The sequence below is a fragment of the Megascapheus bottae genome, chromosome 14 (genome assembly GCF_031878675.1).
Source record: "Megascapheus bottae isolate mThoBot1 chromosome 14, mThoBot2.hap1, whole genome shotgun sequence".
Lineage (NCBI taxonomy): Eukaryota > Metazoa > Chordata > Mammalia > Rodentia > Geomyidae > Megascapheus > Megascapheus bottae.
This window is the reverse complement of record NC_143522.1, coordinates 31,046,530-31,059,588: the sequence shown is the minus strand read 5'-3', so window position 1 is coordinate 31,059,588 and position 13,059 is coordinate 31,046,530. Positions and strand designations below refer to the sequence as shown.

The 13,059-nt window shown below is 48.8% G+C and overlaps 1 protein-coding gene across 9 annotated transcripts in view; it reads right to left on the bottom strand.

Annotated features, from left to right (window-relative positions):
* Window positions 1-13,059, bottom strand: part of Traf3 (TNF receptor associated factor 3) — a 93,918-nt gene that overhangs the window by 23,776 nt on the left and 57,083 nt on the right. For all 9 annotated transcript variants that reach the window (XM_090344876.1, XM_090344884.1, XM_090344880.1 and 6 more), the window contains 3 exons: window positions 9,809-9,860; window positions 5,942-6,046; window positions 4,767-4,934 (listed from right to left, as the gene is read on the bottom strand). In XM_090344876.1, the coding sequence (XP_090201002.1) occupies window positions 4,767-4,934; window positions 5,942-6,046; window positions 9,809-9,860 (325 nt within the window). The remainder of the gene's footprint in view (window positions 1-4,766; window positions 4,935-5,941; window positions 6,047-9,808; window positions 9,861-13,059) is intronic.

The following is a 13,059-nucleotide window of genomic DNA, read 5'->3' as shown; positions in this document are numbered from 1 at the left end:
TGACCATAGGCCTCCCTCAACGGACCACTGCTGGGGACCTCAGGTTATGGAAAGCACCCAGATCCAAAGTTCCCAGGCATGCGGGGCAAGGCTGTGTACATACGTGAGAAACCTCTGTGATAACCCCACTTCTCTCTCCTGACTCCCCACCTGTGAGCCAGGAGCACTCAGAACCACACCCCTATCAGGAGGGCTGAGTGAGCGAGCCACAGGGCTGCTGAGCTGACAGAGGGTTGGATGAAATGCTTTTATTTTTCCCAGTCCTGGTTTTGAACTCAGGGCCTGGGCACTGTCCCTGAGCTTCTTTTGCTCAAGGCTAGCACTCTTCCACTTAATCCATGGCACCACTTTTGGCTTTTTCTGTGTACGTGGTACTGAGGAATGGAACCCAGGGCTTCATGCATGAAAGGCAAGCACTCGACCACTAATTGGCTGCTATGCAGATGCTAAGGCTCCCCTCTGAACCCACACACTCCACCGTCATTCATCTGGCCACTGCCCAGATCACAGATTCAGTGATCCCTCACCTATCTCAGTAAAAATCCACGAAGCAGCAGCTTGATGATAGTTGCTATATCATTCCTCACTTGTTGCTACTTTGTGGAGAGAATGAAGGGGAAACAGAGCTGGGAGACAGAGTAGAGGCGGCAGGGCCACGCAGGGCTGGAGGCAAGGCTAGGAGGGCTAGAGGGAACATGGTTATAGCTTTCCAGATCTAGATTAAGTGTGCTGAAACTGAAAGACCAAGCAGAAGGGGAAGGAGGCTGAGCTCCGGTCACAGCACCTTCCTAGATGTATGTGTGAGACCTGGGTGTGCACTGGCTCTGCCCAGGACAGGAAGGAAGCAAGGTAGCTATTCTGCTAGCAGGAGGGATGACTGAGAGTGAGGGAGACAAAGGCAGTGACTTATTAAAGGTATAGGCCTTAAACACACTGTACTACTAAGACCAGCAAGGTGATAGACAGCTGTCACAATGTACACTAAGATTTTTTTTTTTTTGCCAGTCCTGGGCTTGAGTTCAGGGCCTGAGCACTGTCCTTGGACTTTCTTAAGGCTAGAGCTCTACCACTTGAGCCTCAGCACCACTTCCGGCTTTTTCTATATATGTGGTACCAAGGAATCGAACCCGGGTCTTTGTGCATGCTAGGCAAGCACTTTAACCACTAGGCCAAACTCCCAGCCCTACACTAAGATTTTTGTGGAGTATTTCTTTGCCAAATTCAGGTTCCAAACTTGTTTGTTTCAGTGCTGGTACTAGGGCTTGAGCACTGTCCCTTAGCTTTCTTGCTCAAGATTAGCACTCTACCACTTGAACCACAGCTCTACATAGTTTTTTGGTGGGTAACTAAAGATAAGGGTCTCGTGAACTTTTCTGCCTAGGCTAGACCCAAACTTTATCCTCAAATCTCAGACTCTTGAATAGCTAGGATTAAAGATGCCTGGCTTAGGCTGGGAATGTAGCTTAGTGGTAGAGTGCTGGCCTAGCATGCATGAAACTCTGGGTTCCATTCCTCAGTACCACATAAACAAAAAAAGCTGGAAGTGGTGCTGTGGCAGAGTGTAAGCCTTGAGCAAAAATAAGTTCAGGGACAGTACCCAGGCAAGTTCAAGCCCAGGACTGGTAAAAAAATTTTAAAAATAAGCAAAGATGCCAGTCTCAAACTTTTTACCTTCCATATCTGTAAACTTGTTGCTTTCTCCTGTCTTCCAATGAAAAATCCCCAAACCCAGATCCAATGAAACACCACCTGTCTTCCATGGTGCTCTAGAGAGAATGGTCTTCCCTTGATGGTACTTTGTTGGCGGTTCAGTCACAGTACACCACATCCTGTCTCCCTTACCAGACTGGAAACTGAGGGAGAGAACTGCAATGCGCTCTTGTGTACGTTGTGAACCATGAATATAGGCTCTGGAGCTTCACAGACACTCTAGCAGAGCTTCATGAATCTATGCTCCATGCTAGCACATTTCCCTTAACTCTTAACAGCTTTGCCTAATATTCAGTCACTTATTTACATGCATTTTTTTTTTCCCAGTCCTGGGCTTGAGCTCAGGGCCTGAGCACTGTCCTTGGACTTTCTCAAGGCTAGAGCTCTACCACTTGAGCCACAGCACCACTTGTGGCTTTTTTCTATGTATGTGGTATCAAGGAATCAAACCTGGGCCTTCGTGCATGCTAGGCAAGCACTCTACCACTAGGCCAAACTCCCGGCCCATTTACATGGTGTTTAATTGACATGTTCTATAATTCTTTTTTTTTTTTCTTTTTTGTCAGGGCTAGAACTCATGGCCTGGGTTCTGTCCTTTAGGTTCTTTTTTTTTTTTTTTTTTTGCCAGTCCTGGGCTTGAGCTCAGAGCCTGAGCACTGTCCTTGGACTTTCTCAAGGCTAGAGCTCTACCACTTGAGCCTCAGCACCACTTCCGTTTTTTTTTTTTTTTTTTCTGTATATGTGGCACCGAGGAATCGAACCCGGGTCTTCATGCATGCTAGGCAAGCACTCTACCACTAGGCCAAACTCCCGGCCCCTCCTTTAGGTTCTTTTGCTCAAGACTACTACTCTACCACTTGAGCCACAGTAATGCAGCTTCCCACTTTTTCTTTGTGATACTATGGTATCAAACCTAGGGCTTCATGAATGCTAGGCAAACAAACACTCTACTACTAAGCCATATTCCCAGCCCTGCGTCCCTGAGTTTTTTCCGCTCAAGGCTAGTGTTCTACCACTTTGAGCCACAGCATCACTTCCAGTTTTCTGGTAGTTAATGAGAGATAAGAGTCTCATGGACTTTACGGCTCAGGCTTGGCTTCAAACCATTGTCCTCGGATTTAGCTTCCTCAGTAGCTAGGGTTACATGTGTGAGGTACTGGTGCCCCGCTACAGTTACTCCTCAACCTTTGATAACAGCATGTTGGAATGTACAAGACCTGGAAGAAGTGGCTCTGTGGCTCAAGCAGTAGGGCACTAACCTTGAGCTGAAGAGCTCAGGGACAACGCCCAGACCCAGAGTTCAGGTCCCACAAATGACAAAAAAAAAATTATGTATAAGACCTGGAATTTTGGGGCTGGGAGTTTGGCCTAGTGGTAGAGTGCTTATGTAGCATACAAAAAGACCTGGGTTCAATTACTGGGTACCACATTCATAGGCAAAAAAACCTGGAAGTGGTGCTGTGGCTCAAGTAGTAGAGCTCTAGCCTTGTGAAAGCCCAAGAACAGTGCTTAGGCCCTGAGTTCAAACACCTCCCCCCCCCCCAGCAAAAAAACGACCTGGAATATTGTTCATTAGGTATGTATCTCTCTATAAGTTAACTACTAGAAGAATTACTCAGTTATGAGAGATACTATTCCCAAAGGGGAAGGCACAGTTAATTCTTAGTGATAAGCTGGATGCTGTGGCTCATACCTATAATCCTAGCTACTCAGGAGGCTGAGATCTGAAGATCATGGTTCAAAGCCGGCCCAGTGGGGAAAGTCCATGGAACTCCTATCCCCAATTAATCAACAGAAAACTGGAAGTAGTGCTGGGGCTCAAAGGGGCAGAGTGCTAGCCTTGAGTAAAAAGGCTCAGGGACAGTGCCCAGTGCCAGTTCAAGGCCACCATCAAAAAAATTCTTAAGAGACTAAAATAACAGATTTTTGTAAGCTTTTGATCTATAATATACCCCAGGAAGTCAATGGCCGCATCCCCACAGTCCCCTCCCTTCTGAGAATCCATCCATCACGACCTGCCAAGTCCAGTCCCCCTGCTCAGCACCTCACCAGATTCCCCAGCGTCTGAACGCCAGGATTCTGTGAACTCTAACTTCCTCTCCTCTTGCTCCAGTCCCTTGGCCACAAAGGTACCAACCAGTTTAAATATGTCCATGGTGTAGACTTGCCCTCTCATTCCCTCTCCCAGCAAGCTGCACCACGACGTCCACTCTGGTTCACAGTCTGTGTGCTGGATCATCTCAATCCACATCCCTCTGATCATCAGCTAATCCTTCGCATTACCTCTTAACAGTGTGACCGCTCCCTTCCTCCTGCACTCGCCTCCCCAGTTCATAGCCATCCAGCACACAACCTTTGTCCTCACATCTCCCTGGAGTCCACCCCCATCTCTGAACCCTGGACTCATTCCACCTCTGAGCCCTGTGGAAAATCTCCCTGAGGCTAACCTTGATTCACAGTCCTCCTTCACTGGGCGTACCAGCTCCTGACAATGCATCTGGGGGTACCACCCAGTGGGTAGTTTTTGTCCTCTATCTTCCAATGCCACATCTCCTTTTTCCTCTTTCATTTACACAAAAGCTGAAATGATCCCAACCCCCACGCACAGTGCAGAAACACGCCAAAATGAACGAGGCAGGTACACATTTCCAGTCCTCATCTCTCTCCAAGACATTCAGCTGCACTTCTCCACTGCAGGATAACTTAGCTTATTTTAAGTGATGGTTATACCATACAGCTATGAAAAGATAAGCAGTCTATCAAAATTTTGAGGCCATTCTCTGGAACAAGTTACTAATTTCTACCTTTTAAAAAATAATCATTCTTCATTTTTTGACACCCCAAATGATATTCAATCAAGGCAATGGAAACTGTTAATTATATAAATCAAAATAGGCAAAACAAATACAGTTTTACTCTGGAATAAAGTTAGATGAAAATTGCTATTTAGTCCCATCTTTCTCTTTATTCCTGCTAGACTCATCACTTAAAAGCAGCTCTGCAGGAGGGAAGAGCAGCCTCGGAGCTATGCGGGGAAGGTGCAAGGCCATACCCACCTGCAGCGTGACCATCGGGACCTGGCTCTTGCAGTGACTGCACGTGGCCTCACGGTATTTACAGGCCTTCTCCACATGATCACGCAGATCTCTCCTCTGCACCTTTTCTTTGCAGGCTGCTCGCACGCAGGGAAGCTCCTCAAACTGGCATTCGTTTTTTAGGTGCACCTGTAGATGAAACCACAAGTTTTTAACTGGCACCCACAAAATGTTTGAGCAGCCAGACTCTAACCTCTAAGCAGTGAGATCCTACAGTATGTTTCCAGGTTGCCATCTGACTGGCCAGCTCTCAAAGCAGATCGGAGGACACAGCTCACCACACATTAGTGGTTACAGAGCCATACTGCAGTTGACCAGTAGAGTCAGTTCCAGATTAAGACAATGGTGGATCTCTGCAAAAAACTCTTTTTCATTCTAGTTCAAACACTCTACCAGCATAATATATGGTAGTAATGAGATCACACATCTGGGAACTGGACCAATTTCTATTTTCAGGTTGGTCATGGGGCTTGAACTCTGGGCCTGGGTACCATCCCTAAGCTCTTCAACTCAAGGCTAACTCTCTGTCACTTGAGCCACAGTGCTACTTCTGGTTTTCTTTTGGTTAACTGGCGATAAGAGTCTTAGGCTGGGCTTGGTGTCTCACACCTGTAATCCTAGCTTCTCAGGAGGCTGAGATCTGAGGATCAAGGCTCAAAGCTGCCCAGGCACAAAAGGACCTGAGATTCTTATCTCCAATTAACCTCTAGAAAATGGGAAGTGGGGCTTGGCTCAGGATAGGGCGGCAGCCTTGAGCTGAAGAGCTCAGGGACAGTGCCTAGACCTAGGAGTAGGGCAATAAGCCTGAAGAGCTCAGGGACAGCGCTCAGGCCAAGTTCAAGCCCATGACCCACAAAAAAATTTTTTTTAATTAAATAAAGAGTCTCAGGGACTTTCATGCCCAGACTGGCTCTGAACCACAATCCTCAGATTTCAGACATCTGAGTGGTTAGGATTACAGGAATGAGCCACTAAGGCCCAGCTGGACTAATTTCTCATATATCTGTGTTCTGAAAAGATACAGCATTCATAGCCCCTTAAGGTACCATCTTGTCTGGGGCTGGGTAGTTAGCTGGATGAGTGGCTGACCTATTTTCCTAATGTAAAAGCCTTGGTGTCTTTTGGGTTTTTCTTACCAACAGATGTCCAAGCATGAACTGCTCTGCACAACCTCTGCTTTCATTCCGACAGTAGATCTGAAGGGCCAGAATTTCTCTCTTGCAGCAGTTATCTTTAAACACCTGTAATGGAAAGACAGTTTCTTCAGTTATGTTGTAATGTCCAGTTATGTCACATGTTGCTATGTCGGATAAGGCAAAACCACTTCATAAAAATCTGAGGTCCAGAGTAGACCTCAGAACACATTAGAATCATCTTAATTTCTACAAATAGAATGAAGGTATTGTAGGCAGGTGCGGTGGCTCAGGCTTGTAATCCTAGTTACTCAGGAGGCTGAGATCTGAGGGTCATGGCTCAAAGTCAGCCCCGGCACTAAAGTCTGTGAGATTCTTATCTCCAATTAACCACTAGAAAACAGGAAATGGTGTTGTGGCTCAAGTGGCAGAGTGCTACCCTTGAGCTCAAGAACTCAGGGACAGCACCCAGGCCTAGAGTTCAAGCCCCATGACTGATTAAAAAAGAAGAAAAAAGAAAAGAATGAAGAGGAGCCAGGAGTTTGGCCTAGTGGTAGAGTACTTGTCTAGCAAGCACAAAGACTGGGGTTTGACTCCTTGATACCACATACATAGAAAAAGCAGGACATTGTGCTGCAGCTCAGGTGGTGGAGCTCTAGCCTTGAGAAAGCCCAAGGACAGTGCTCAGGCCCTGCGTTCAAGCCCCAGGACTGGTCAAAAAAAGAAAAAGAATGAAGGCATGTTACCCTGAGATATAATTTAAATCATACAACATTGATTACTCTTATTAGATAAACCCAAAACAAATGAATTATGTCAAGCTGGTAAAGATCACTTTGGATTATCCATGCTCCCCAAACAAGTAACCTGAGAACAAAGGCAGGGCAAGCCGAGCTCCCTTTGCAGCTGCAGACCCAGGAGTCAACCAACCAGGAGGCGGGCAGTCTACCTCCTGACAAAGGGAGGTGCACGCTAAATCACATCAACTGACAGAGAACACACTTTGATTTGTAAACATTGATTTTGGTTCCTTCTCCTGAGGTTTATGTTGCTTATAATTCACTTTTTTCACCAGAAAGGAAGTTTTTAAATATATACCACAAAGGTTAAGCTCATAATTAAAATGGTTCTCCTTCAAAATAAAAACCTGCCTAGGCTTTAAAATTAAATCCCATCTTAATTTTATTTTCCTTTAGTAAAAAGTATACTTGCTTTCTTTTTTTTTTGCCAGTCCTGGAGCTTGAACTCAGGGCGTGGACACTGTCTTTGGGCTTTCTCAAGGCTAGTGCGTTACCACATCAGCCACAGCACCACTTCACTTCTGGCTTTTTCTGTGATGTGATACTGAAGAATTGAACCCAAGGCTTCATGCATGCTAGACAAGCACTCTATCACTAGGCTACGCTTCTGGTCTCTCCCTGAGCTTCTTTTGCTCAAGCCCTCTATCACTTGAGCAACAGTGTCACTTCTGGCTTTTTCTCTGTATGTGGTAAAGAAGAATCGAGGGATGAGATCTGAGGATTGTGGTTCAAAGCCAGCCTGGGCACCAAAGTCTGTGTGACTCTTATCTCCAATTAACCACCAGAAAATAAGAAGTGGTATTGTGGTTCAAGTGGTAAAGCACTAGTCTTGGGCTGAAGAGCTCAAGACAGCGCCCAGACCCAGAGTTTAAGCCCTCCAACCAACAACAAAAAAGTTAAGTAGTAGAGTTGAACAATTAGTTTTTCTTGTAATAACTAACTGGAATCTTAAGCAGCAAATATATGCTAATGCTAAAAAGGTACATGGAAGAAGGTTGGACAAGTTCCATCTCTAACTTCCAGAGCATGTTCTAGCAGCTGCCTCTACTACTGGCAATTTAGGGGCATACACAGCCAGTAGCCTTCTATAACTGTCTTTACCTGAGCTGTCCTAGCCAACAAACTCAACACCAGAAGAGCTTTGGACAGGAAAACTCAATGCAAGACTCTTACCTTGCAAAATGATGACCTTCATTAAAAATCTTGTTAGGGGGCCAGGAGTTTGGCCTAGTGGTAGAGTGCTTGCCTAGCATGCACGAAGACCTGGGTTCAATTCCTTGGTACCACATACATAGAAAAGCAGGAAGTGGTGCTATGGCTCAAGTGATAGAGCTCTAGCTCTAGCGAAAGCCCAAGGACAGTGCTCAGGCCCTGAGTTCAAGCCCCAGGACTGGCCAAAAAAAAAAAAATCCTGTTAGGGCCAGAGCAGTGGCTCATACCTGTAATCCTAGCTACTCAGGAGGCTGAAATCTGAGGATCAAGGTTCAAAGCCAGCCAGGCACTAAAGACCATGAGACTCTTATCTCTAAATTAACGACAAGAAAACTGGAAGCAGGGCTGTGGTTCCATGGGTAGGGCAGTAGCCTTGATCTGAAGAGCTCAGGGACAATGTCCAGGCCCAGGGGTAGGGCAGTATCCTTGAGTTGAAGAGCTCAGGGACAGTGCCCAGGCCAAGTTCAAGCCCCATGACCCCCCCCCCCAACAAATCCGGTTAGGTTCATTAATTTAAATATTGGAATCATATACATTTTTTTTTTTACCAGTCCTGGGCTTGAGCTCAGGGTCTGAGCACTGTCCTTGGACTTTCTCAAGGATGAGCCCTACCACTTGAGCCTCAGCACCACTTCTGGTACCAAGGAATGGAACCCGGGTCTTTATGCATGCTAGGCAAGCACTCTACCACTAGGCCAAACTCCCGGCCCCTGGAATCATATACGTTGTTATTGAAATTTAAGTCCTTTAAGAATGGAGCCACTCACAGCCAGTACAGGCAGAAAAGTCTATGGGATTCTCTCTTGTCTTTAACCAGGAAAAAGTCAGAAGTAAAAGTGTGATTCAAGTGATAGAGCACCAGCTTTGAACCCCGTTATGTACCCCCCATATCTGATGTAGCTTCTAGGGCATACAATAAATACATGAAATAGGGAAAAAAGAAGAAGGAGGAGGAGGAGGAGGAGGAGGAGGAGGAGGAGGAGGAGGAAGCCAGGCATTAGTGGCTCATAGCTATTATCCTAGCTACTCAGGAGACTAAGATCTAAGGATCATGGTTCAAAGCCAGCCCAGGCAGGAAAGTTCATGAGACTTATTTCCAATAAACTACTCAAAAATCCAGAAGTGGCACCCTGGCTTGAGTGATAAAGCATATCCCTTGAGTAAAAGAAGCTCAGAGACAGCATCCAAACCTAGAGGTCAAATCCAGCACCAGCAAAAAAAAAAAAAGGAGTTGTTTCAAATGACAAGTGTGCTGGCAAGGATTAGCTCAGGGTGAGTGACCACCAGTAGAGACTCAGCCTTGGGGGAGCTGGAAGATGAGGCAGGTGGCTGAATGTGCAACGAACACCTATAGGCTCTGGCTAGCCAATCATGCTTGCCTAGTGTGAAAGAGCTCAGGAACAGAGCCCAGACCCGGATTTCAAGCCCCACTATTGACAAAGCAATGAAGACACCGGAGCAATGTAGAGAAAATTTCAAAGGACCCCTCAGACTAGTAAGCTTGAACAAAAGATCTTGTGAAAGTCAACAGCAGTGGCCTGCCTGTGACCCTGCCTCTGATAAGCACTGCAGCACCTGACTCAACCAAATCCCTTTCCTTCCATACCCCACAGGGTCTTGTCAAGTGGTAACAGTACTGTTATGGGCTCTGAGGCCAAAGCAACTTATAGGAGTCACATAGTGAAGACATGAACTACCCCTACCGCGTCTACCCCCAGAGTCTACCCCAGAATCTGCCTCACAAACATCGGGGCAAGCCATTGAAGCCAAGTTTCAGAACACTGAATGCAAGGGATGTGAAGCGTATTACCCAGCTTAAAATGCTTGGCAAAATAATATATTAGCAAGCTAAGCATACCTTGTCTTTAACGATGCTTTCTTGACACGCAGTACATTTTGGACTAGAGGAGCTGATAGGAAAGAAGGAACCAGGTTAGAGCAACAATTTCACTTGCAAGTCACCCACACACAGACACCCCCTTTGTGGCCAGGCCTGGGGCTCTGGGATGCCGTGAAGTTTCTATAAGAAGCCACAGGAGAAAAGGGCTAAACGGAACAGCAGCCTAGCTCAGTGCCACTTGGAAAGCTCTGTCTATGCACACGGAAGTGGCATGCTTCTAGACACTGCATTCGTGATACTCACAGGTCCTGGGAGCTCAGGGTGCTCCTGTCTTGAGTGCTCCACAGTAAACTGTCTTCAAGGTCCATCAGACTAATGCCAACTGCCCACTTCCAGCCAGCCTCCCTTCCTTGGGCTTCCTGCAGGGCTCCCTTGGGTCTAAGCCCCAGCTGACTAAGGAGAAATCAGGAGCTGAGCCCACTGTGCCAGCCTCAAGGCTGCCTGACATTGCCTCATCCTCAAGTGCACACAGCCAAGTAAAATGTTTAGCCAAGAGGATAAACCACACCAGGAGCCGGCACGGTGGCTCACACCTGTAATCCTAGTTATTCAGGAGGCTGAGATCTGAGGTTCAAAGCCGGCCTGGGCACTAAAGTCCATGAGACTCTTATCTCCAATTCATCACTAGAAAAGCAGAAGTGGCGCTGTGACTGCAGGGGTAGGGCGGCAATCGTGAGCTGAAGATCTCAGGGACAGTGCCCAGGCCCAGAGTTCAAGTCTTACAACCAACCAACAAACAAAAAAATCACAGCAGGAAGACTGAGGTGGAGGTGGTGGAGGATGGATGGATGGAGGAGGTGGAGGATGGATGGAGGAGGTGGAGGGTGGATGGATGGAAGAGATGGAGGGTGGATGGATGAAGGAGGTAGAAGATGGATGGATGGAGGAGGTGGAGGATGGATGGATGGAGGAGGTGGAGGATGGATGGATGGAGGAGGTGGAGGGTGGATGGAGGTGAAGGATGGATGGAGGAGGTGGAGGATGGATGGAGGTGGAGGATGGATGGATGGAGGAGGTGGAAGGTGGATGGATGGAAGAGATGGAGGGTGGATGGATGGAGGAGGTGGAGGGTGGAGGGTGGATGGAGGAGGTGGAGGGTGGATGGATGGAGGAGGTGGATGATGGATGGATGGAGGAGGTAGAGGGTGGATGGAGAAGGTGGAGGATGGATGGAGGTGGAGGATGGATGGAGGAGGTGGAGGGTGGATGGATGGAGGAGGTGGATGATGGATGGATGGAGGAGGTGGAGGGTAGATGGAGGTGAAGGATGGATGGAGGAGGTGGAGGATGGATGGAGGTGAAGGATGGATGGAGGAGGTGGAGGATGGATGGATGGAGGAGGTGGAGGGTGGATGGAGGTGGAGGATGGATGGAGGAGGTGGAGGATGGATGGAGGTGGAGGATGGATGGATGGAGGAGGTGGAGGGTGGATGGATGGAAGAGATGGAGGGTGGATGGATGGAGGAGGTGGAGGGTGGAGGGTGGATGGAGGAGGTGGAGGGTGGATGGATGGAGGAGGTGGATGATGGATGGATGGAGGAGGTGGAGGGTAGATGGAGGTGAAGGATGGATGGAGGAGGTGGAGGATGGATGGAGGTGAAGGATGGATGGAGGAGGTGGAGGATGGATGGATGGAGGAGGTGGAGGGTGGATGGAGGTGGAGGATGGATGGAGGAGGTGGAGGATGGATGGAGGTGGAGGATGGATGGATGGAGGAGGTGGAGGGTGGATGGATGGAAGAGATGGAGGGTGGATGGATGGAGGAGGTGGAGGGTGGAGGGTGGATGGAGGAGGTGGAGGGTGGATGGATGGAGGAGGTGGAGGATGGATGGAGGTGAAGGATGGATGGAGGAGGTGGAGGATGGATGGATGGAGGAGGTGGAGGGTGGATGGAGGTGGAGGATGGATGGAGGAGGTGGAGGATGGATGGAGGTGGAGGATGGATGGATGGAGGAGGTGGAGGGTGGATGGATGGAAGAGATGGAGGGTGGATGGATGGAGGAGGTGGAGGGTGGAGGGTGGATGGAGGAGGTGGAGGGTGGATGGATGGAGGAGGTGGATGATGGATGGATGGAGGAGGTGGAGGGTAGATGGAGGTGAAGGATGGATGGAGGAGGTGGAGGATGGATGGAGGTGAAGGATGGATGGAGGAGGTGGAGGATGGATGGATGGAGGAGGTGGAGGGTGGATGGAGGTGGAGGATGGATGGAGGAGGTGGAGGATGGATGGAGGTGGAGGATGGATGGATGGAGGAGGTGGAGGGTGGATGGATGGAAGAGATGGAGGGTGGATGGATGGAGGAGGTGGAGGGTGGAGGGTGGATGGAGGAGGTGGAGGGTGGATGGATGGAGGAGGTGGATGATGGATGGATGGAGGAGGTGGAGGGTGGATGGAGGTGAAGGATGGATGGAGGAGGTGGAGGATGGATGGAGGTGAAGGATGGATGGAGGAGGTGGAGGATGGATGGATGGAGGAGGTGGAGGGTGGATGGAGGTGGAGGATGGATGGAGGAGGTGGAGGATGGATGGAGGTGGAGGATGGATGGATGGAGGAGATGGAGGGTGGATGGATGGAAGAGATGGAGGGTGGATGGATGGAGGAGGTGGAGGGTGGATGGAGAAGGTGGAGGATGGATAGAGGTAGAGGATGGATGGATGGAGGAGGTGGATGATGGATGGATGGAGGAGGTAGAGGGTGGATGGAGAAGGTGGAGGATGGATAGAGGTAGAGGATGGATGGATGGAGAAGGTGGAGGATGGATGAATGGAAGAGGTGGAGGATGGATGGAGGGAGGAGGTGGAGGGTAGATGGAGGGAAGAGGTGGAGGATGGATGGATGGAGGAGGTGGAGGGTGGATGGATGGAGGAGGATGGATGGATGGAGGAGGAGGATAGATGGATGGAGGAGGATAGATGGAGGATGGATGGAGGACGTGGAGGATGGATGGATGGAGGATAGATGGAGGATAGATGGATGGAGGAGGTGGAAGATGGATGGAGGAGGTGGAGGATGGATGGAGATAGTGGAGGATGGGGGAGGTGGGGGTGTATGGGGGAGGTGGGGGGTGGATGGAGGAGGCAGGGGTGGATGGATGGATGGAGGAAGTGGAGGAAGTGGATGGAGGAGGTGGAGGAGAATGGATGGTGGAGTGGAGGAAGACAGAATGTCATGGTCACCCTAAGCTTGAAGGACCCCAAGTGTGAGCAGCC